The 23,831-nt window shown below is 43.1% G+C and overlaps 1 protein-coding gene across 1 annotated transcript in view; it reads left to right on the forward strand.

Moving 5' to 3' along the window:
* LOC133933823 (versican core protein-like) overlaps positions 1-23,686 on the forward strand; it is a 41,117-nt gene extending 17,431 nt beyond the window's left edge. The window contains exons 6-12 of the mRNA XM_062381060.1: positions 16,883-16,996; positions 17,137-17,250; positions 18,586-18,744; positions 18,973-19,055; positions 21,180-21,324; positions 21,447-21,629; positions 21,736-23,686. Coding sequence (XP_062237044.1) covers positions 16,883-16,996; positions 17,137-17,250; positions 18,586-18,744; positions 18,973-19,055; positions 21,180-21,324; positions 21,447-21,629; positions 21,736-21,878 — 941 coding nt within the window. The 3' untranslated portion in view covers positions 21,879-23,686. The remainder of the gene's footprint in view (positions 1-16,882; positions 16,997-17,136; positions 17,251-18,585; positions 18,745-18,972; positions 19,056-21,179; positions 21,325-21,446; positions 21,630-21,735) is intronic.
* Positions 23,687-23,831: the final 145 nt, after the last annotated feature.

The following is a 23,831-nucleotide window of genomic DNA, read 5'->3' on the forward strand; positions in this document are numbered from 1 at the left end:
GTCAGGGAGAGGAGGATTCACTCACACCTGAGAACATTTCTACTTCCCCAACAACTGAAGAAGAGAATTCAGGAGAACAAACAACTGATATATCCAGTGAACACACTGCAGCTCCAACAGCTTCATCGATGTTCAGCACAGAGAAACCAACTGCTTTGGCAATTGAGGTGCATCACAGTGCTGTCACAGTTCAGACTGAAAAGTCATCAAGTCCAACAGAGACATTTTCTGTCGCCACCACAATAGATGAAGAGGGTTCAGGAGATGGGACTCCAGACATGTTCTCTTCGACCTCTGTTGTCAATGGCACATCATCTTCTTTATTCAGCTCTGTGGCCCCAACAGCACCTGGAACGCAAGAAAGTCTAGAAACATCAACAATCCTCGTTACAACATCTACAGAGATTTCTGGAGACGACACTACTGACTTCACTGAGGAGTCAGTCTTCACTGCATCTACTGTCCCTTCACTGTTGACTACAGAATCACCATCAGTCACTGCATCACAGGCATTTGAAACAAGTGAAACTTCGACAGCTACTGTTACCAGAGTGTCATCACTCTACAGTACTGACAAACCAACATCACAGTCGCCTGAAACACAAGAGACAGTTACCACAAGTCAGGCAGAGCAGGAGTCAGTTACACCTGAGAAAAGTTCTGTTTTCCCAACAACTGAAGAAGAAGGTTCAGGAGATCGAACTCCAGACATGTTCGCTTCAACCCCTGTTGTCAAAGCTGCAGTTTCATCTTTATTCAGCACTGTGGCCCCAACAGCACCTGGAACACAAGACAGTATTGGGACTGATACGACTAAAATGTCAACATTAACACCCGAATCCTCAGTTTCTCCAGTTTCTGATGGATCATCAACAAGCTCAATAACTGTAACTGTCGGCACAAGTCAGGAAGAGGAGGATTCCGTCACACCTCAGAACATTTCCACTTTCCCAACAACAGAAGAAGAAAGTTCAGGAGAACAGACAACTGATATATCTAGTGAACACATTGCAGCTCCAACAGCTTCATCGATGTTCAGCACAGAGAAACCAACTGCTTTGGCAATTGAGGTACATTACAGTGCTGTCACAGTTCAGACTGAAATGTCATCAAGTCCAACAGAGACATTTTCTGTCGCCACCGCAATAGATGAAGAGGGTTCAGGTGATCGAACTCCAGACATGTTCTCTTCAACCTCTGTTGTCAGTGGTACATCATCATCTTTATTCAGCACTGTGGCCCCAACAGCACCTGGAACACAAGAAAGTCTTGAAACATCAACAATCCTCATTACAACATCTACAGAGAGTTCTGGAGACGACACTTCTGAGTTCACTGAGGAGTCAGTCTTCACTGCATCTACTGTCCCTTCACTTTTGACAACAGAATCACCATCAGTCACTGGATCTCGGGCATTTGAAACAAGTGAAACTTCGACAGCTACTGTTACCAGAGTGTCATCACTCTACAGTACTGACAACCCAACATCACAGTCGCCTGACACACAAGAGACAGTTACCACAAGTCAGGCAGAGCAAGAGTCAGTAACAACTGAGAAAAGTTCTGTTTTCCCAACAACTGAAGAAGGTTCAGGAGGTCGAACTCCAGACATGTTTGCTTCAACCCCAGTTGTCAAAAGTGCAGTTTCATCTTTAATCAGCACTGTGGCCCCAACAGCGAGTGGAACACAAGAGAGTATTGGGACTGATACGATTAAAATGTCAACATTAACACCCGAATCCTCAGTTTCTCCAGTTTCTGATGGATCATTAACAAGCTCAATAACTGTAACTGTCGGCAGTAGTCAGGGAGAGGAGGATTCACTCACAACTGAGAAAATGTCTACTTCCCCAACAACTGAAGAAGAGAATTCAGGAGAACAGACAACTGATTTATCCAGTGAACACACTGCAGCTCCAACAGCTTCATCGATGTTTAGCACAGAGAAACCAACTGCTTTGGCAATTGAGGTACATTCCAGTGCTGTCACAGTTCAGACTGAAAAGTCATCAAGTCCAACAGAGACATTTTCTGTTGCCACCCCAATAGATGAAGAGGGTTCAGGAGATCGAACTCCAGACATGTTCTCTTCAACCTCTATTGTCAATGGTACATCATCATCTTTATTCAGCACTGTGGCCCAAAGAGCACCTGGAAAGGAAGAAAGTCTAGAAACATCAACAATCCTCATTACAACATCTACAGAGAGTTCTGGAGACGTCACTACTGAGTTCACTGAGGAGTCAGTCTTCACTGCATCTACTGTCCCTTCACTGTTGACAACAGAATCACCATCAGTCACTGCATCATGGGCATTTGAAACAAGTGAAAATGCATCAGCTACTGTTACCAGAGTGTCATCACTCTACAGTACTGACATACCAACATCACAGTCGCCTGAAACACAAGAGACAGTTACCACAAGTCAGGCAGAGCAGGAATCGGTAACACCTGAGAAAAGTTCTGTTTTCCCAACAAGTGAAGAAGAAGGTTCAGGAGATCGAACTCCAGACATGTTCGCTTCAACCCCTGTTGTCAAAGCTGCAGTTTCATCTTTAATCAGCACTGTGGCCCCAACAGCACCTGGAACACAAGAGAGTATTGGGTCTGATACGATTAAAATGTCAACATTAACACCCGAATCCTCAGTTTCTCCAGTTTCTGATGGATCATCAACAAGCTCAATAACTGTAACTGTCGGCAGTAGTCAGGGAGAGGAGGATTCACTCACAACTGAGAAAATGTCTACTTCCCCAACAACTGAAGAAGAGAATTCAGGAGAACAGACAACTGATTTATCCAGTGAACACACTGCAGCTCCAACAGCTTCACCGATGTTCAGCACAGAGAAACCAACTGCTTTGGCAATTGAGGTACATTCCAGTGCTGTCACAGTTCAGACTGAAAAGGCATCAAGTCCAACAGAGACATTTTCTGTCGCCACCGCAATAGATGAAGAGGGTTCAGGAGATCGGACTCCTGACGTGTTCTCTTCAACCTCTGTTGTCAATGGTACATCATCATCTTTATTCAGCTCTGTGGCCCCAACAGCACCTGGAACACAAGAAAGTCTTGAAACATCAACAATCCTCATTACAACATCTACAGAGAGTTCTGGAGACGACACTACTGAGTTCACTGAGGAGTCAGTCTTCACTGCATCTACTGTCCCTTCACTGTTGACGACAGAATCACCATCAGTCACTGGATCACGGGCATTTGAAACAAGTAAAACTTTGACAGCTACTGTTACCAGAGTGTCATCACTCTACAGTACTGACAAACCAACATCACAGTTGCCTGACACACAAGAGACAGTTACCACAAGTCAGGCAGAGCAGGAGTCAGTAACAACTGAGAAAAGTTCTGTTTTCCCAACAACTGAAGAAGAAGGTTCAGGAGGTCGAACTCCAGACATGTTTGCTTCAACCCCTGTTGTCAAAGCTGCAGTTTCATCTTTATTCAGCACTGTGGCCCCAACAGCATCTGGAACACAAGAAAGTCTTGAAACATCAACAATCCTCATTACAACATCTACAGAGAGTTCTGGAGACGACACTACTGAGTTCACTGAGGAGTCAGTCTTCACTGCATCTACTGTCCCTTCACGTTTGACAACAGAATCACCATCAGTCACTGGATCACGGGCATTTGAAACAAGTAAAACTTCGACAGCTACTGTTACCAGAGTGTCATCACTCTACAGTACTGACAAACCAACATCACAGTCGCCTGACACACAAGAGACAGTTACCACAAGTCAGGCAGAGCAGGAGTCAGTAACAACTGAGAAAAGTTCTGTTTTCCCAACAACTGACGAAGAAGGTTCAGGAGCTCGAACTCCAGACATGTTTGCTTCAACCCCTGTTGTCAAAGCTGCAGTTTCATCTTTATTCAGCACTGTGGCCCCAACAGCACCTGGAACACAAGAAAGTCTTGAAACATCAACAATCCTCATTACAACATCTACAGAGAGTTCTGGAAACGACACTACTGAGTTCACTGAGGAGTCAGTCTTCACTGCATCTACTGTCCCTTCACTTTTGGCAACAGAATCGCCATCAGTCACTGGATTACGGGCATTTGAAACAAGTGAAACTTCGACAGCTACTGTTACCAGAGTGTCATCACTCTACAGTACTGACAAACCAACATCACAGTCGCCTGAAACACAGGAGACTGTTACCACAATTCAGACAGACCAGAAATCAGTAACAACTGAGAAAAGTTCTGTTTTCCCAACAACTGAAGAAGAAGGTTCAGGAGGTCGAACTCCAGACATGTTCGCTTCAACCCCTGTTGTCAAAGCTGCAGTTTCATCTTTATTCAGCACTGTGGCCCCAACAGCGAGTGGAACACAAGAAAGTCTTAAAACATCAACAATCCTCATTACAACATCTACAGAGAGTTCTGGAGACGACACTACTGAGTTCAATGAGGAGTCACTCTTCACTGCATCTACTGTCCCTTCACTGTTGACGACAGAATCACCATCAGTCACTGCATCACGGGCATTTGAAACAAGTGAAACTTCGACAGCTACTGTTACCAGAGTGTCATCACTCTACAGTAGTGACAAACCAACATCACAGTCGCCTGAAACACAAGAGACAGTTACCACAATTCAGGCAGAGCAGGAGTCAGTAACACCTGAGAAAAGTTATGTTCTCCCAACAAATGAAGAAGAAGGTTCAGGAGATCGAACTCCAGACATGTTCGCTTCAACCCCTGTTGTCAAAGCTGCAGTTTCATCTTTATTCAGCACTGTGGCCCCAACAGCACCTGGAACACAAGACAGTATTGGGACCGATATGACTAAAATGTCAACATTAACACCTGAATCCTCAGTTTCTCCAGTTTCTGATGGATCATCAACAAGTTCAATAACTGTAACTGTCGGCACTAGTCAGGGAGAGGAGGATTCACTCACAACTGAGAAAATGTCTACTTCCCCAACAACTGAAGAAGAGAGTTCAGGAGAACAGACTACCGATGTATCAAATGAACCAACTGCAGCTCCGACTGCTTCGTCGATGTTCAGCACAGAGAAACCAACTGCTTTGTTAATTGAGGTACATGACAGTGCTGTCACAGTTCAGACTGAAAAGTTATCAAGTCCAACAAAGACATTTTCTGTCGCCACCGCAATAGATGAAGAGGGTTCAGGAGATCGAACTCCAGACATGTTCTCTTCAACCTCTGTTGTCAATGGTACATCATCTTTAATCAGCACTGTGGCCCCAACAGCACCTGGAACGCAAGAAAGTCTAGAAACATCAACAATCCTCATTACAACATCTACACAGAGTTCTGGAGACGACACTACTGAGTTCACTGAGGAGTCAGTCTTCACTGCATCTACTGTCCCTTCACTGTTGACTACAGAATCACCATCAGTCACTGCATCACAGGCATTTGAAACAAGTGAAACTTCGACAGCTACTGTTACCAGAGTGTCATCACTCTACAGTACTGACAAACCAACATCACAGTCGCCTGAAACACAAGAGACAGTTACCACAAGTCAGGCAGAACAGGAGTCAGTAACACCTGAGAAAAGTTCTGTTTTCCCAACAACTGAAGAAGAAGGTTCAGGAGGTCTAACTCCAGACATGTTCGCTTCAACCCCTGTTGTCAAAGCTGCAGTTTCATCTTTATTCAGCACTGTGGCCCCAACAGCACCTGGAACACAAGAAAGTCTTGAAACATCAACAATCCTCATTACAACATCTACAGAGAGTTCTGGAGACGACACTACTGAGTTCACTGAGGAGTCAGTCTTCACTGCATCTACTGTCCCTTCACTTTTGACAACAGAATCACCATCAGTCACTGGATCACGGGCATTTGAAACAAGTGAAACTTCTACAGCTACTGTTACCAGAGTGTCATCACTCTACAGTAGTGACAAACCAACATCACAGTTGCCTGAAACACAAGAGACAGTTACCACAATTCAGGCAGAGCAGGAGTCAGTAACACCTGAGAAAAGTTATGTTCTCCCAACAAATGAAGAAGAAGGTTCAGGAGATCGAACTCCAGACATGTTCGCTTCAACCCCTGTTGTCAAAGCTGCAGTTTCATCTTTATTCAGCACTGTGGCCCCAACAGCACCTGGAACACAAGACAGTATTGGGACCGATATGACTAAAATATCAACATTAACACCTGAATCCTCAGTTTCTCCGGTTTCTGATGGATCATCAACAAGTTCAATAACTGTAACTGTCGGCACTAGTCAGGGAGAGGAGGATTCACTCACAACTGAGAAAATGTCTACTTCCCCAACAACTGAAGAAGAGAATTCAGGAGAACAGACAACTGATTTATCCAGTGAACACACTGCAGCTCCGACTGCTTCGTCGATGTTCAGCACAGAGAAACCAACTGCTTTGTTAATTGAGGTACATTACAGTGCTGTCACAGTTCAGACTGAAAAGTCATCAAGTCCAACAGAGACATTTTCTGTTGCCACCCCAATAGATGAAGAGGGTTCAGGAGATCGAACTCCAGACATGTTCTCTTCAACCTCTGTTGTCAATGGTACATCATCTTTATTCAGCACTGTGGCCCCAACAGCACCTGGAACGCAAGAAAGTCTAGAAACATCAACAATCCTCATTACAACATCTACACAGAGTTCTGGAGACGACACTACTGAGTTCACTGAGGAGTCAGTCTTCACTGCATCTACTGTCCCTTCACTGTTGACTACAGAATCACCATCAGTCACTGCATCACAGGCATTTGAAACAAGTGAAACTTCGACAGCTACTGTTACCAGAGTGTCATCACTCTACAGTACTGACAAACCAACATCACAGTCGCCTGAAACACAAGAGACAGTTACCACAAGTCAGGCAGAACAGGAGTCAGTAACACCTGAGAAAAGTTCTGTTTTCCCAACAACTGAAGAAGAAGGTTCAGGAGGTCTAACTCCAGACATGTTCGCTTCAACCCCTGTTGTCAAAGCTGCAGTTTCATCTTTATTCAGCACTGTGGCCCCAACAGCACCTGGAACACAAGAAAGTCTTGAAACATCAACAATCCTCATTACAACATCTACAGAGAGTTCTGGAGACGACACTACTGAGTTCACTGAGGAGTCAGTCTTCACTGCATCTACTGTCCCTTCACTTTTGACAACAGAATCACCATCAGTCACTGGATCACGGGCATTTGAAACAAGTGAAACTTCTACAGCTACTGTTACCAGAGTGTCATCACTCTACAGTAGTGACAAACCAACATCACAGTTGCCTGAAACACAAGAGACAGTTACCACAATTCAGGCAGAGCAGGAGTCAGTAACACCTGAGAAAAGTTATGTTCTCCCAACAAATGAAGAAGAAGGTTCAGGAGATCGAACTCCAGACATGTTCGCTTCAACCCCTGTTGTCAAAGCTGCAGTTTCATCTTTATTCAGCACTGTGGCCCCAACAGCACCTGGAACACAAGACAGTATTGGGACCGATATGACTAAAATATCAACATTAACACCTGAATCCTCAGTTTCTCCGGTTTCTGATGGATCATCAACAAGTTCAATAACTGTAACTGTCGGCACTAGTCAGGGAGAGGAGGATTCACTCACAACTGAGAAAATGTCTACTTCCCCAACAACTGAAGAAGAGAATTCAGGAGAACAGACAACTGATTTATCCAGTGAACACACTGCAGCTCCGACTGCTTCGTCGATGTTCAGCACAGAGAAACCAACTGCTTTGTTAATTGAGGTACATTACAGTGCTGTCACAGTTCAGACTGAAAAGTTATCAAGTCCAACAAAGACATTTTCTGTCGCCACCGCAATAGATGAAGAGGGTTCAGGAGATCGAACTCCAGACATGTTCTCTTCAACCTCTGTTGTCAATGGTACATCATCATCTTTATTCAGCACTGTGGCCCCAACACCACCTGGAATGCAAGAAATTCTAGAAACATCAACAATCCTCATTACAACATCTACAGAGAGTTCTGGAGATGACACTACTGAGTTCACTGAGGAGTCAGTCTTCACTGCATCTAATGTCCCTTCACTGTTGACAACAGAATCACCATCAGTCACTGCATCACCTGCATTTGAAACAAGTGAAACTTCATCAGCTGCTGTTACCAGAGTATCATCACTCTACAGTACTGACAAACCAACATCACAGTCAACTGAAGCACAGGAGACTGTTACCACAAGTCAGGCAGAGCAGGAATCAGTAACACCTGAGAAAAGTTCTACTTTCCCAACAACTGACGAAGAGGGTTCAGGAGATCGAACTCCAGACATGTTCACTTCAACCCCTGTTGTCAAAGCTGCAGTTTCATCTTTATTCAGCACTGTGGCCCCAACAGCACTTGGAATGCAAGAGAGTATTGGGACTGATGATACTAAAATGTCAACATTAACACCAGAATCTTCAGTTTCTCCAGTTTCTGATGGATCATCAACAAGCTCAATAACTATAACTGTCAGCACTAGTCAGGGAGAGGAGGATTCCGTCACACCTGAGAAAATTTCTACTACCCCAACAACTGAAGAAGAGAGTTCAGGAGAACATACAACTGATATATCCAGTGAACACACTGCAGCTCCGACAGCTTTGTCAATGTACAGCACAGAGAAACCAACTGCTTTGGCAATTGAGGTACAATACAGTGCTGTTACAGTTCAGATTGAAAAGTCATCACATCCGACAGAGATATCCCCTGAAGTGGATGAAGAGGGCTCAGGTGATCGAACTCCAGACATGTTTACTTCAACCTCTGTTGTCACAGACACATCTTCATTTTTATTCAGCATTGTTGCACCAACAGCATTATCACCTGCAACCAAAGACAGTCTTGAAACAGAGAAGACAACAATGCTATCACTTACAACAGAATCATCAGTTTCTCCAGTTTCTAAAGAGTCACTAACAAGCTCAACAACAGTCACTCCAAGTTTGACCTCTTTTACATCATCTGCTGTTCCAGGCATTGAGGATGACGGTATTAGCAGTGACATTAAGACAGTGCAGTCCCTTCCTTCTATTATTGAATCAACCATGAAATATGAATCATCAACAATCCTCATTACAGCATCTACAGAGAGTTCTGGAGACGACACTACTGAGTTCACTGAGGAGTCAGTCTTCACTGCATCTACTATCCCTTCACTGTTGACAACAGAATCATCATCAGTCACTGCATCACAGGCATTTGAAACAAGTGAAAATGCATCAGCTACTGTTACCAGAGTGTCATCACTCTACAGTACTGACAGACCAACATCACAGTCGCCTGAAAAACAGGAGACTGTTACCACAAGTCAGGCAGAGCAGGAATCAGTAACAACTGAGAAAAATTCTGTTTTCCCAACAACTGAAGAAGAAGGTTCAGGAGATCGAACTCCAGACATGTTCGCTTCAACCCCTGTTGTCAAAGCTGCAGTTTCATCTTTATTTAGCACTGTGGCCCCAACAGCACCTGGAACACTAGAGAGTATTGGGACTGATAAGACTAAAATGTCAACATTAACACCAGAATCCTCAGTTTCTCCAGTTTCTGATGGATCATCAACAAGCTCAATAACTGTAACTGTCGGCACAAGTCAGGAAGAGGAGGATTCCGTCACACCTCAGAACATTTCCACTTTCCCAACAACAGAAGAAGAAAGTTCAGGAGAACAGACAACTGATATATCTAGTGAACACACTGCAGCTCCAACAGCTTCATCGATGTTCAGCACAGAGAAACCAACTGCTTTGGCAATTGAGGTACATTACAGTGCTGTCACAGTTCAGACTGAAATGTCATCAAGTCCAACAGAGACATTTTCTGTCGCCACCGCAATAGATGAAGAGGGTTCAGGAGATGGGACTCCAGACATGTTCTCTTCGACCTCTGTTGTCAATGGCACATCATCTTCTTTATTCAGCTCTGTGGCCCCAACAGCACCTGGAACGCAAGAAAGTCTAGAAACATCAACATTCCTCATTACAACTTCTACAGAGAGTTCTGGAGACGACACTACTGAGTTCACTGAGGAGTCAGTCTTCACTGCATCTACTGTCCCTTCACTGTTGACAACACATTCACCATCAGTCACTGCATCATGGGCATTTGAAACAAGTGAAACTTCGACAGCTACTGTTACCAGAGTGTCATCACTCTACAGCACTGACAAACCAACATTACAGCTGCCTGAAACACAGGAGAGTGTTACCACAAGTCAGGCAGAGCAGGAATCAGTAACAACTGAGAAAAGTTCTGTTTTCCCAACAACTGAAGAAGGTTCAGGGGATCGAACTCCAGACATGTTTGCTTCAACCCCTGTTGTCAAAGCTGCAGTTTCATCTTTATTTAGCACTGTGGCCCCAACAGCACCTGGAACATTAGAGAGTATTGGGATTGATAAGACTAAAATGTCAACATTAACAACGGAATCCTCAGTTTCTCAAGTTTCTGATGGATCATCAACAAGCTCAATAACTGTAACTGTCGGCACTAGTCAGGAAGAGGAGGATTCAGTCACAATTGATAACATTTCTACTTCCCCAACTACTGAAGTAGAGAGTTCAGGAGAACAGACAACTGATATATCAAGTGAAAACACTGCAGCTCCAACAGATTCATTGATGTTCAGCACAGAGAAACCAACTGCTTTGGCAATTGAGGTGCATCACAGTGCTGTCACAGTTCAGACTGAAAAGTCATCAAGTCCAACAGAGACATTTTCTGTCGCCACCACAATAGATGAAGAGGGTTCAGGAGATCTGACTCCAGACATTTTCTTTTTAACCCCTGTTGTCAAAGCTGCAGTTTCATCTTTATTCAGCACTGTGGCCCCAACAGCACCTGGAATGCAAGAAAGTCTAGAAACATCAACAATCCTCGTTACAACATCTACAGAGAGTTCTGGAGACGACACTACTGAGTTCACTGAGGAGTCAGTCTTCACTGCATCTACTGTCCCTTCACTGTTGACTACAAAATCACCATCAGTCACTGCATCACCTGCATTTGAAACAAGTGAAACTTCATCAGCTGCTGTTACCAGAGTATCATCACTCTACAGTACTGACAAACCAACATCACAGTCAACTGAAGCACAGGAGACTGTTACCACAAGTCAGGCAGAGCAGGAATCAGTAACACCTGAGAAAAGTTCTACTTTCCCAACAACTGACGAAGAGGGTTCAGGTGAACAGACAATTGATATGTCTACCAAATACACAGCAGGTGTTACAGCTTCATCAATGTTCAGCACAGAAAGATCATCAGTATTGCCAGTTACACAAGGTAATATTTCAACAAGTAATGCAGAAAGCCTGTCTGTGTCCTCATTGTACAGCACAGAGATTCCATCATCATTGTCACCTGAAAGACGAGAGACCGACGTTATCACCAAAGAGAAGGTCACTGTTGATGCTGCTTCCCTTTTAATCACTGATAAACATACACCAGACTTAACTAAATCCCTGGATATTTCTACCACAGTTCAATCTGACACAACTTTTGTTCTTGGCACAGAGTCCCCAACTGATATTTTCTCAGTACCCCTCAGTGAAGAAGTGGACTACAACGAAGACTTCACTCTAGTTGAATCTTTACCTAGCTTTGTGAAAACAACTGTCAAACCTTCCAGCACTGCTTCTGGCACAGACTCAGAGTCATTATTCAATGACAAAGAGGCCTCAGGTGAATTTGGTGTTACTCCTGTTAATCATGTTCAAACAACAAAGAGCACTGACACAAATGAAATGCCCATTACAGCTGCAGTAACTGCGATCTCTGTGTCTGTGACCCCTACTGACTCCAGTGAATCACAAAGCAAACTGCCACTTGGTGAGTTTACTGAAGTAGAGAGCTCTGGCGACGAAACATCTGTAACCACAGATAAAACTCATCTAGAAACACCAACAGCGGCTGGGCAACCATCTGTGCCACAAACCTATGCAACAACCACATTCAGTACTGTCACAACAAGTCCCTATACACTTGAAACTTCTCAGCCATTAGCAATCCCCAGCATCACTACGCTTCCCTCAAACGGAATGTCTATCTACATTGATAGTGAGGATTCTAGTGGTTCTTCTGGGGGGGGCGATTTGGAGTTCAGTGCAGATGGGTCTGGTGAAGAACCACCATCCCCTAAGACTACTTTAAAACCCCAGGTTGAATTTACATGGGCCACAGACGAGACTGAAACAGAAGAACCTGAGAGCACATCGGACATATCAGGTGCTGAACCCTCAAATCCCTCCAGCACACAGCTTACTGAAGAAATCATGTCATCGACCCAAACTCCACACATTCCAATTACAGTACCAGCTACAAAGGGAATTTCAGTGTCCTCTAGTGCTGTTGCTGTCACAGAGGAGAGCTCAAGCGACCAAACAAAAAATACATCCGGGGATGATGCTATTACACAAACACTTAATGGCACTACAGCCTCTTCTCTTTACAGCACGGAAAAGCCAACTTCAACTGTCCAGAGCAGTTCAACTGATATGTTCTCTGAGACATCTTCAATATCATCTTCAGCTGTTTATAACACAGAGTCTCCTGATAGTACAACTAGAACATCCTCTTCCCTGTTTAGCACAGAGAAACCTACAACAATAACTTCTCTCTACAGCATTGAGAATCGGAATATTACAACAGCATTTACTATCAGACCTGCCCAGTCAGCCGAAACGTCTCCCTCTACAACTGATGAATCAAAACAAACTCCAGATTTTCCTGAGACAGAAGAGGGGTCTTCTGGTGACAAAACCACTGAGGTGTTCACAGTAAAGCCATCAGGGATTGAGAGCATCACGTTTGGAGAAGCAACAGGTGAAACTGAAACCTTTGTTTCAGTCACACCAACCTCTGATGTACAGGTTTCCTCACAGGAGGCCAAAATCACGACGGATACCTCCCACACTTCTCAAGCAACAGAGCCTCCTGCATCTTCCTATACAACTATATCCCCTCACACAATTGGAGTCTTAGTTAGTGATCATACCACAGTTGACTCCCCCACAGTAAGATCCAGCAGTGAACAGGAGCAAGATGGACCCACAGCGGTGTCTTCCCCAATTCCCTCTATTATGTATCAGAACATTACAGACCAACAGGTGGTGATCATCACGCCCAGTAGCAGCCAACCCCAGACTGACTTCACTGAGCAAACACCTACGATGGTCTTGCATGTGTCTAAACCATCAACCAGCACAACCATCATATTCACAGAGGATATAACAAATGAAGATGAGCTGCTCTCTACAGTGACAGACAGTATGAAGGAAGACACCCCCACTCCTGAGCTCATCACAGATGACACTATCATTGATGTAGATACAATCTCCATTGTACCCTCCTCCTCAGCCTACCCAACCATCCAGACAGAGGAAGCTGGAGGTGTCACAGCAGTTACAATGACACAAACCCTGGAGGTAACAGTAGAAACGGAGGGTTCAGGGACTGATGGTGCCACTTTCTTTACCTCTTCACCAGTTACACTACATGCAACCTCAGCCACTGGTTTGTCATTAGATTCAACATCTTTTGAATACTCACAGTCGACTTCAAAGCCAACATCCACGGAACATGTTTCTGCTATGGAGACATCGCCCAATGAGACACTCACTTTATCACTACCTGCTACCCCAGCTACCACTGTGTTCACAAGCCCTGAAGAAACACATGATTTAACGACACCACAAACTGTTTTCCCCATTGAGACTCACACCAAACCAGTTACAGAGCTGTTGGAAGAAGATATATCAAGGGAGGACAATGCTGATACTGTCACAGATTCTATAACAGAGATTGCCACATCCTCATCTTTGCCCTTTCAAACTTTACCTGATTCAACAGACATCAGCGTCACTCCAGCATCCAGTGAGGAGTATATGGTCAGCACAGATCAAAAACCACAGACTGTGCCCACATCACCCTTAACAATAACAGCCATGAGTACCAATATGACTGTTGAATCTTTAAGCTCAGCCATTCCAACACAAGCCACTGTATCTTCAGTGACTGTCATGCCACACACACCAGTCTCCACCAAACCTGGTGCTGTCAAAACAACCAGTAAAGCAGCTGATGATACATCTTCAAGTAGTGATGATTCTGAGGAAGGCTCTGCTGCGACTGAATGGACAACATCTAAAACACTAGTGACATCAACTGTGTCCTCCCTGTTCAGCACTGAGAGAGCAACTGTTGCCTCTGATGTGGATGAGGAGATTTCAGGTGATGGTATTATAACAACAGTTAAGGCAGAACAAATCTCTCCAACTTCACCTGGAACAGAGACAGGAGAGGTTGCAGAGCCGACAGCAAGTAGTTCCTCATCCCTTTACAGCACAGAAAAAACATCCGTCACTTCTGTCTCAGATGTTGCTCTGCACAGTACAATACGAATGGGCCAAATGCTATCCACAGCAACATTACCTCCTCCCCACAGCACTGATACATCAGTGCTCACAACAGAGGGGGCAGATTTGGTGAGCTCCGGGGTAAAGATTTTAGATGCCACGACTGCTTCACCTAAGGCAATGACATCTGAGGGTGAAAAAATGGTCGGCACCCCAATATTCCCTATGATCAGCACAGAGAAACCAATCGATGGAGTAAGATCAACCCCAGGAAATGAAGAAAGCACAAGAGATCACATCACCTCTGTGCATACAAATGAATCAGTTTCTACATCCACAGTTTCTTCTTTACAGAGCACTTCAGAGCCTGATGTGATGATTCGGTTTGTCACCACCTTTGTCCCAGATCCAGATACAACAACACCCGAGGTGTCCTTCGAACAGGCAAGGTCTGAGGTCGCATTCATTCATCTTCCCCACACCGACAAATCCTCTGGGGAAACTGAGCTGACCACAAGCAGCCCATTATTACCCACTCAGCAGTCTAGCCAGCTCTTTGAATCTAGTGATGGAACTCTCCAGACTGGAACTACAGCCACATCACTGGAAGTTAAGTCAGCTGAACCACCAAGCCAAGCACCTGTAGCTGAAGAAGTTCCAACTGATGCTGAAGGGAGCTCAGATAAAGTCACCGAAGTCAAGGAAACATCTACTTATTCTGTTACAACTTCTCCGTCTACAAATGAAATATTACTTTCTACAGGGACAGTACCTTCTGGGATTGAATCCATGACTCCGGAAACTGCAACAGACGAATCTGCAAAACCAGAAGAAGAAATATCAGCAAGTTCAACTGTTTCAATATCAAAGCAAACAAAAAAGACACTATCCCAAACTACCTCTTCACTTTTCAGCACGGAATCTCCATTAGTGGCATCCATATCAGATGTTACCGATAAAACGGTCTCTGAATTGACATCATCAGTATCACCAAAAATGGTGACAGGAGACAGGGAACAGACTGCCTCTCCCCAACCAGTCATTAAGGAAACAACTGCTGACTCAAGTAATGAAAAGACGTCATCAGAGAGTGAGGAGAGCTCTGCATCAACAGAAACGAAAATTATCCTTTCACCAGAAGATGGTTCAGGTGACAAGACCCCCGGTAGCTTTGATTCTGATTCTGTCACTCCAACTGTGTCATTCCTGTCTGCTACTACCAAGATAGACAGTACCACCAGTAATTTAACATCAGAGATGTCGGTATCAACAGGTCCTGAACATGAGAAGACACGAGATTCAGACCTAACAACAAAACCTCTACCGACTGATGTTACACATGTTGCTGAAATATCTACAAGTCCAGACACTGAAGTACTCGCTGCCACAATCTCCGCTGAACACATCTTAATTGAACCTACTTCAAATGTCCTTTCAGCATCAACACCATCACAGCCTGATGTTATGGTCCACTTTGCTACAACAGTTTCCCCTGTACAGCACCTAACAACTCTTCAGGATTCATTTGAACAAGTCAAGTCAGAGATCACACTGACACACCGACCTAGCACTGATCTTTCCTCCGTGGATTTGTCACTGACCACCACGCACCCTATTTTTGAAAGTCGTGAAACAACTTCCTCAGTGGCTGAAGATGAAAAAGGAACAGTTGAACCCACTCCTGAACAGGTCTCAATTGATGCAAAGACAGAACCATCTCAAAAACCTGATGTCCAAGTAGCACCTACTCCAGATTATGTTTACCCAGACCCAGATTATGATGTAGAAGACCCCAACTTTGTTGAATCTGTTCCACAACACAATAAAACTGCAACAACAGAAGAAGTAGCAACGTTCATTACTAAACCACCGTCTGTTTCTCAACTACCTGAGAGTACACTTGTTGACTCAGGGAGCAGTACTGAAAGTAGCTCAAGAGAAAAGGCAACTCAATCCTCTATAGTAGCAGCAGCTATCACTGTCTTGCCATCTGCAACAGGACCTATCAGTGCAGCATCATACTCTAGTTCTGAGAGTTCAGAAAGCAGCAGCAGCTCAGAAGAAAACATCACCACAGAAAGCACCATCACGATGGATGGTAGCCTTCTATCCGCCATAACTAAATCACCATCCGTCCTCAGCAATGTGACTGAAAATGTCTCCGGCAAACCTGACAGTGCGTCTGAAGGGTTACTAGAGACTACAAATAAACCAAAGGTTGACAGTATAGAGGAACAGTCTCTGTCCCCAGATAAAATCCAGACTGTATTCAAGGTAAATGCTACTACTGTATCAAAGGTGGATTCTGGGAATGTTAATGAGACCTCTTCGAAAGAGCCTCTAAAACAGGAAGAATCAACCGCCGAGCCAGATGCAAGACTCGATTTTGGACACACTGTTGTCGGCGAGACTGTTGAGATCCCAGGTAAGTTTTTTTCAAAATGGCTTTCATTCAAATACAGATAAATGCATCAGCTCGAAATGTTTTTTTTTTTTTTAATAAAACTTTTATTTTGCCTCTTTAAATCTCTTAACAGGAATTCACTCATGTACAAAGGATATTTGTCTGAATGGAGGATCTTGCCACAACATTGGAAGCCTCTACACGTGTAGCTGTCCTCCTGGTTACAGTGGTGATCGCTGTGAGACAGGTAGGACATATGCATCAAGAATACCTCACGCTGTATTAAAATTTCTCCCAAGAAGCAATAAAATATTGATTTTACTGTCTTAGGGACACACAGTTGTTTTGCCTATGTCTGATTTTTCATTGCATGTGGTTCTTTTCCAGATATTGATGAGTGCCAATCGAATCCTTGCCTCAACGGAGGCACATGTATAGACTGTCTGGCTTCCTTTTCGTGTGTGTGCCTCCCAAGCTACTCCGGGCTGCATTGTGAAGAGGGTATGTTTGTGATTAATTTGTTGGATTCTTATAAATTATTTGAATGTTCTTTCTTTGAAAAATAAGAGCTTTTTATTACATAAGTGTTGTAAAAGGTTCTAACCATTCGTCTACATTTGGTATATAGAGCTTAAAGTAGTTTTATACAAGATATATGAACACAGTGTAATCATTGAAATCACCCTATTTCCTGGAAAATAAGATAGAAAGGGAATATATATCACATATACAATTAAGTTCTGCTATTTACAGCCAAGTCTTAGCATTTTCCGTTTTTACTGTCTCTATTTAGTGTTTCCTAGAGGTCTGTAATGTTTGCTAATATTTGAATTTCCCGAGCACTCTTGACATTTCCATCCACTATAAGATAAACAGATTAGAAATCACATGAGTTCCTGAGTATTTACTGACTACTCTACTGTACATCAGCCATTAACGGTATACAGTGGAAGAAATTATTGGGAAGTTCCCATACCCGTATAATTTAACCTTAGTTTTGGAGTTGCACCCTACTTTCATCCCAAGTGGGTGGAGCTCAGGGCATCATCTGCCTTGGCTGATTTCTCAGTGTCTACACCCTAAATGTTGTCAGGATCCCTCATCAGTGACTCACACCCATTCTGTGTACGCAGACCCAGCTGCCTTCTTAGAAACTTTGGCAACGCAAAAGGAGAAAAAGTAACTTGAAGAGGAACAACTCAAAGACAGATTCAACCTCTGTTTCTATCTGTTTTCTGATCAAGGATCAAAGAGGGGAGGGAGGGAAAACAGTATTTTCACACAAGTTATTTATAAAGTTATTAAAGTTAGGTCCCACAGCCACTATCAAATGGGTGAAAATGACAGTTAAGTGTGGATGAGAAAGGACTTTAGGGCTTGACTTAAACACGACCTGTTTACACCTCCATGGCTCAGGCTACGTGCATTTTAATTTGAAATACTAATCAGATTTTGCATGTATGAGTATAATCTGAGAAGAATTGTCTACTGAAGCATAATAATCATACCTTTAGGTTTTAATTGGTACTTAGTAGGTTTCCTTCTTGTATTGCTTCCACTGTATTATAGTGCCGGTGTCAGAGACTATAGAAACTAATCAGTCAGGGATTGTTTCATCTTGATCAGACACAGTAGTCCGACTTAACAGCAGGGTTTAGGGGTCTATATGATCTGGTGTTAAAAGTACTGTAGAGGCAGTAAATGAGATAATGAGGTTTAATATTAAATAGTTGAGGTAAATAGATGCATAATGAAAGAAACAGCTAAAAGCTTATTGTCCTTTAAATATGTTAATGCTTTTCATGTCTCATTCTCTCTCGCTTTCTCGTCCATCAGATACAGAAATCTGTGAATATGGCTGGCACAAGTTTCAGGGCCACTGCTACAAGTACTTCCCCCAGAGGAGAAACTGGGACACAGCAGAGAGAGAGTGCCGCATGCACGGGGCTCATCTCACCAGCATCATGTCCCACGAGGAGCAACAGTATGTCAACCGTAAGTTAAAGATCACAGTAACTATTTTATAAAACTACATATGACAGGATTGAAATAACAATATAGTTCTTTAGCAAAGTCACATCAAATACTCATTGGTGGATACGCAGTGAACTGTTAAAGCGGGGGAATGATTTAGACGTTGGAAATCTCCTGTTTCCTCCTAAAAAGGACATATGGCAACAGGGAACCGTAATCTGCTGTGTCTCACTCTACTCTGTCTGGCAGGTCTTGGACAGGACTACCAGTGGATTGGCCTGAATGATAAGATGTTTGACAGCGACTTCCGCTGGACTGACGGCCGGCCCATGGTAAGATAGGTTGCTTTCTCACATATTTTTGTCTCAACAAACATGGCACAGAGACAGAGTAAATATTTGGAATGATGCTGATGACAGATACAGGCGTCTTAGGAGAGTCGTTCTTTTTGAGGCCTGTGTTGGTTTTCTCATGACGCACTCTAGTCTCCTCTCATGCAAACTGCTGGGTGACTGCTGTGCCAATAAATCTGATATGGAACATGATGTAAGGTGCCGCTGAATCCTTGTAGTCACTGTGAGCCGCAACAAAGAAGACGACATTCTGATGTAGAAGAGTATGCCCGGGAGAAAGAACTGTTCACGATTGTCGTATTTATACAACAACACACAAGGGTGTGATTGGTATAGTTGTTGTAGCTGCCGAGGACTTCCTCATAAGACAGGGAAGTAGCTAATTGCTATTTGCACCCATGTTGTACGGACTGATGTCCTCACTTCAAAGATAATCCTTCCAGGACTAGAGACATGTGAAGCATAGAGACAGCCTCAGGGTAAAAAGATAAGCTCAGACCGCCTATGGAGATCCTTGCTCAGGTGAGAGATTGAGGGGTGATGGGGTTGTGAGCTATGCTGTGTCGAGGGGAGTTTGGCAGGCGTAGACAGGTATGGACCCCCTTTGACCCGACACACATCAGGAGGCTCAGCCAGCAGGCTGACACCCGGCTGAAGACCCATCAGGCAGGAGGACACAAATGGACAGCACCTGTGTTCAGCTTCAGAAAGAGAAACAAACTGCATGGAAGCATCCAAGGGGGTCCGGGTGGGTGATCACCACCAGTTGATTGGACTATAATAAATAAGACTACATTGTGTGTGATATTGATAGCATAAGAATTCATTCTGAGGTTTAGTTTCATAATCATGAAGTAATTGCTTTTAACAACAATAGAGGCCGGAAACACCCAAGTTGTTTCTGTGGGTGATGAAAGTTTGATTGATTATTATGGTGCCTGCTGTGCAGCTCATGGGTCACCTATTTGTTAACTTGAAGTGAGCAGTGCAGGAAGTCAGCGTGTGTGTGTTTGTTACGCATAATGACAGGGTAGCAGAGCCCTCGGCCATGATTGGAGGAGTTCGGGTAGGGGGGGGGGGCAGCTTTGAAGAAACTGTTTGAACCTAGAATGCGCTGAAAGACTACAGGTAGCATCAATTCCAGGAATACAGCTGTGTGTATACTGTACACGTGTGGTAAATGTGCATCTGTTTGTCTGGCATTTTTTTGCACGCAGAAATACGTTCTACGTATGTACTGTAGAGTGTTTGATGATATGAAGTAATACTTATGTATGTCTATTATCACAAGGCCATTTATTATCTAAAATGCATGTAACGTGAATACCAATCATGCCAGGTATATAAAGTAACATCAGTGTGTGAAATGAATTTTGTTTCAGAAACCTGAAGAGATCCATACTGATATATATAATATACAATATAAGAATGGTTTTATAGCCCATTATATTTATTTGTTGGTTTCTCTGTCTTTTGTTAATAATACAGACCCTTTATGGGTCCCTTAGAAATACAATGATGTCATAGTTGCTGAGTTTATGTTGGCTCCTGAAAGACACAGCTCCTCCCTCTTGTGGCCATTAAATAAAATCACACTGATGGAAAACCCCTGCCACAGTAGCCCAGGCTGTCTACTGTTGCGATCACATCAGTAGACTGAGAATAAAACATGTACTAGATAATTTTGCACCTTTTCAGGCCAAAATGTACATGTTTGTTAGGTGTAGAGTAGTTGGATTTTATGATGACTTTAATAAGATAAAATAAAAGGTCCTTTAAAGCAGTGGTTCTCAAATGGTGATCCTGGCAAGATGGTCAATTTAAAGTAGTTTCCACGATTATCCATTAAAAACATCATGATATATGGATCATCTGTGTTGACATGGTAACAATACTCTTTGAAAACACGTGTAATATTTTTCTAAGATATTTCTCCTGTGTTCTTCTTTCACAGAACTAAGTCAAAGTGTAGAAAATATAGACTTTGTCAAATTATTCAAAGGGAAATACACAAGGGGATCTTGTTGACAAAAATTGTGAACCTGTAAAGATTCCCAGAACTCGTCAGAATGTTTAACTTCTTGCACTCTGCTCTTATTCCAGCAATATGAAAACTGGAGGCCCAACCAGCCCGACAGCTTCTTCTCCTCGGGCGAGGACTGCGTAGTGATGATCTGGCATGAGGACGGCCAGTGGAACGACGTTCCTTGCAACTACCACCTCACCTACACATGCAAGAAGGGCACAGGTAACAACATCTCTTTCATTCCTGAATGAACACATTCTATAAAGAACTTTACCAATCAGAAAGGAGACTCCTTTCACTGTAAAATCCCGCACTTTACGGTTGTCCTCACTTGTGTTTCTCAGTGGCCTGTAATCAGCCCCCTCTGGTGGAGAATGCACGAACCTTTGGCAAAAAGCTTGAGAGGTATGAGATCAACTCTCTGGTGAGGTACCAGTGCAGGACAGGCTTTATTCAGAGGCACGTCCCGACTATCCGTTGTCGTGGGGATGGACGATGGGACCTCCCTAAAATCACCTGCAATAACCGTAAGTATTGCTCTCAATAGATCCAGATTGTCCTGGGTGTCTTGTACTGTGCAGGACTTTTCCAACATTACCATTGCTTGAGAGCTCTTGTTTTTCCCCCTGACAGCCTCCAGCTACCAGAGGTCCTTTCACAGAAGACATCAACACAGCAGTCTCTACAGCGTCAACAACTTCAGAAGACGGCCGGATGAGGCCCTCGGCTTTCACAATCAGCTCTACCGGGGAAGGAGGGAGAGGACTGAACATTAGCTGAAGAGACAGTGATCGCCATGCAAGATGGCGCAGCCTCCTGGAGAAGAGAACACACGGATGACGTGTGTGTAAAAGGAGGAAAAGGATTCTCTAAAGGAAAAGAGAAGAGAGACAAAACTCATCAAAAAAAACAAGAGGAAAATCTGCAGTTTTGTTGGAATTTTACGCCGACGATGGAATCTATTGAAGTGCCTTTTTTGAAAGAGATGTTGAAAGACAATGTTTCTTATCAAGGGCGCGCTGCTTCACAACAATGTGGATAATTAACACTTTCAGCTGGCTACTGGAAAAGCAAAAAAGTATTCTCATCATTATTTTTTAAACTGTGGATGTTTTTTTCTCTTGACATAGTTTATCAAATAATACATCCATAAATGTTGTCTAATACCTTTGTACACCAAATGTGCTATTTAAAATCACCATAAGTGTTCCTTATTCCTACAAAAAAAAAAAACGCTTTTGTGAAATTATAGCGCTTATGTTATGTAAAGGACTTGATTATGTTGTTGTGCTGCCCTCAACCTGTAACTTCTCAGAAAAACTATGAGGAATCGGCATGAGGACCCTCCATGCCAAGGACCCTTAGTGGAGTTTTGTATCACATAAATATAATAATAAGCCTTTATAAAGAGTCTGTCTTCAGATCCAGAGGCACACATCATGTTCTGAAACATGGTTCTACAGCTTTGCTATTGGTAGTTTTTCAGATTCCAGGTTTATAATACACCGCGATCTGGGGAAATTTCACCAAATTACTCAGTTAACTGCTGGAGATCCTCTTTGTGGCGGCAGCTTTCAAAATACCGAGTATCCACCTTTCATTAGCAGCCTTCACGGTGTGTCATGGATGTCTTGTCAAGATAAATGTTTATTGATAGATTTTATACAGAGAATTTTATATTTCTTTTTGATTCCTTGCAATTACTTTTTACGAACCCATCGACAAAGCCTTTATCCACGGATGGAAATCAATGTCCATCACCAGTTTCAAATGGAAAGAAGGGAAGTGTGGCTCAAGTAACCTGTATTTTCTGCTTGTGTATGTCAAATGCATCACCTACGATAAGTTGCTACTGCATGTTTACTGTTCTTAATCACTCATCTGTTGCTGCTGTGCTGTAGCTCAGAGTTTTCCTGGTCATTTTGTTTTATTCTGCACACTTTTTGTTTCTGTTTTCGTGGTCGACTGACAATCAGCCATTGAGAGAATGTATTTTGTGAAACACTCAAAAAAGACTTGAACGTAACGGCTGTTTAGGCACAGATACATGTAATTTATATTTTCAAGCTGCTCACGACCTCCTGACTTGGTTTGTACTGACGAGTAAAACACGATGCTGTCGTCCCGCCAGCAGAGCGCTTCATATGTTTTTCATTGTACGTTCAACAGGAGACCAGCCACAGTCACAGACTTGTCTACATGAGATGCATTGAAGAAGTGTCCTAACAATACGATTGATTTCTTTTTACATCTTTAATGCCAACAGTGGACAGAAGAGTATGGAGGGCCCCATCGGCTGCAATAATGTTATTTTGTAACATTAACACACTATTTGTCTGTGTTGATGGTTGTTTGTGTCTTCAGACGAATTTTTTAATAGAGAAAAGTTGTTTTGTCTGTCTGTGAATATCTCTGTGTGTATTCCAGCTTTAATGTGCACATAATATCATATTTATAACAGTTTTTTATTTTGTATTTTAAAATGTGAATGTCTGGGATGCTTGTGAATTTTTTTTTTCTTTAAACGAAAATGAAACTGTTTTTTTTTTCCTGCTTTAAATCACCAGAGAAACCAAATAAAATATATGGATATTATAAATAAAAATAACATTTCATTTGGACTTTTTTTTGTAAAGACATACTGGGAAAGGTATTGGGAACGCTGCGTGGTTTTGTGTTTAAGTGCTGATGCATTAAAGATAAAGGCTTCTTGTTTGTTTAGGTTTTCT

Source organism: Platichthys flesus, chromosome 3 (assembly GCF_949316205.1).
Source record: "Platichthys flesus chromosome 3, fPlaFle2.1, whole genome shotgun sequence".
In the NCBI taxonomy this organism is placed as follows: Eukaryota; Metazoa; Chordata; class Actinopteri; order Pleuronectiformes; family Pleuronectidae; genus Platichthys; species Platichthys flesus.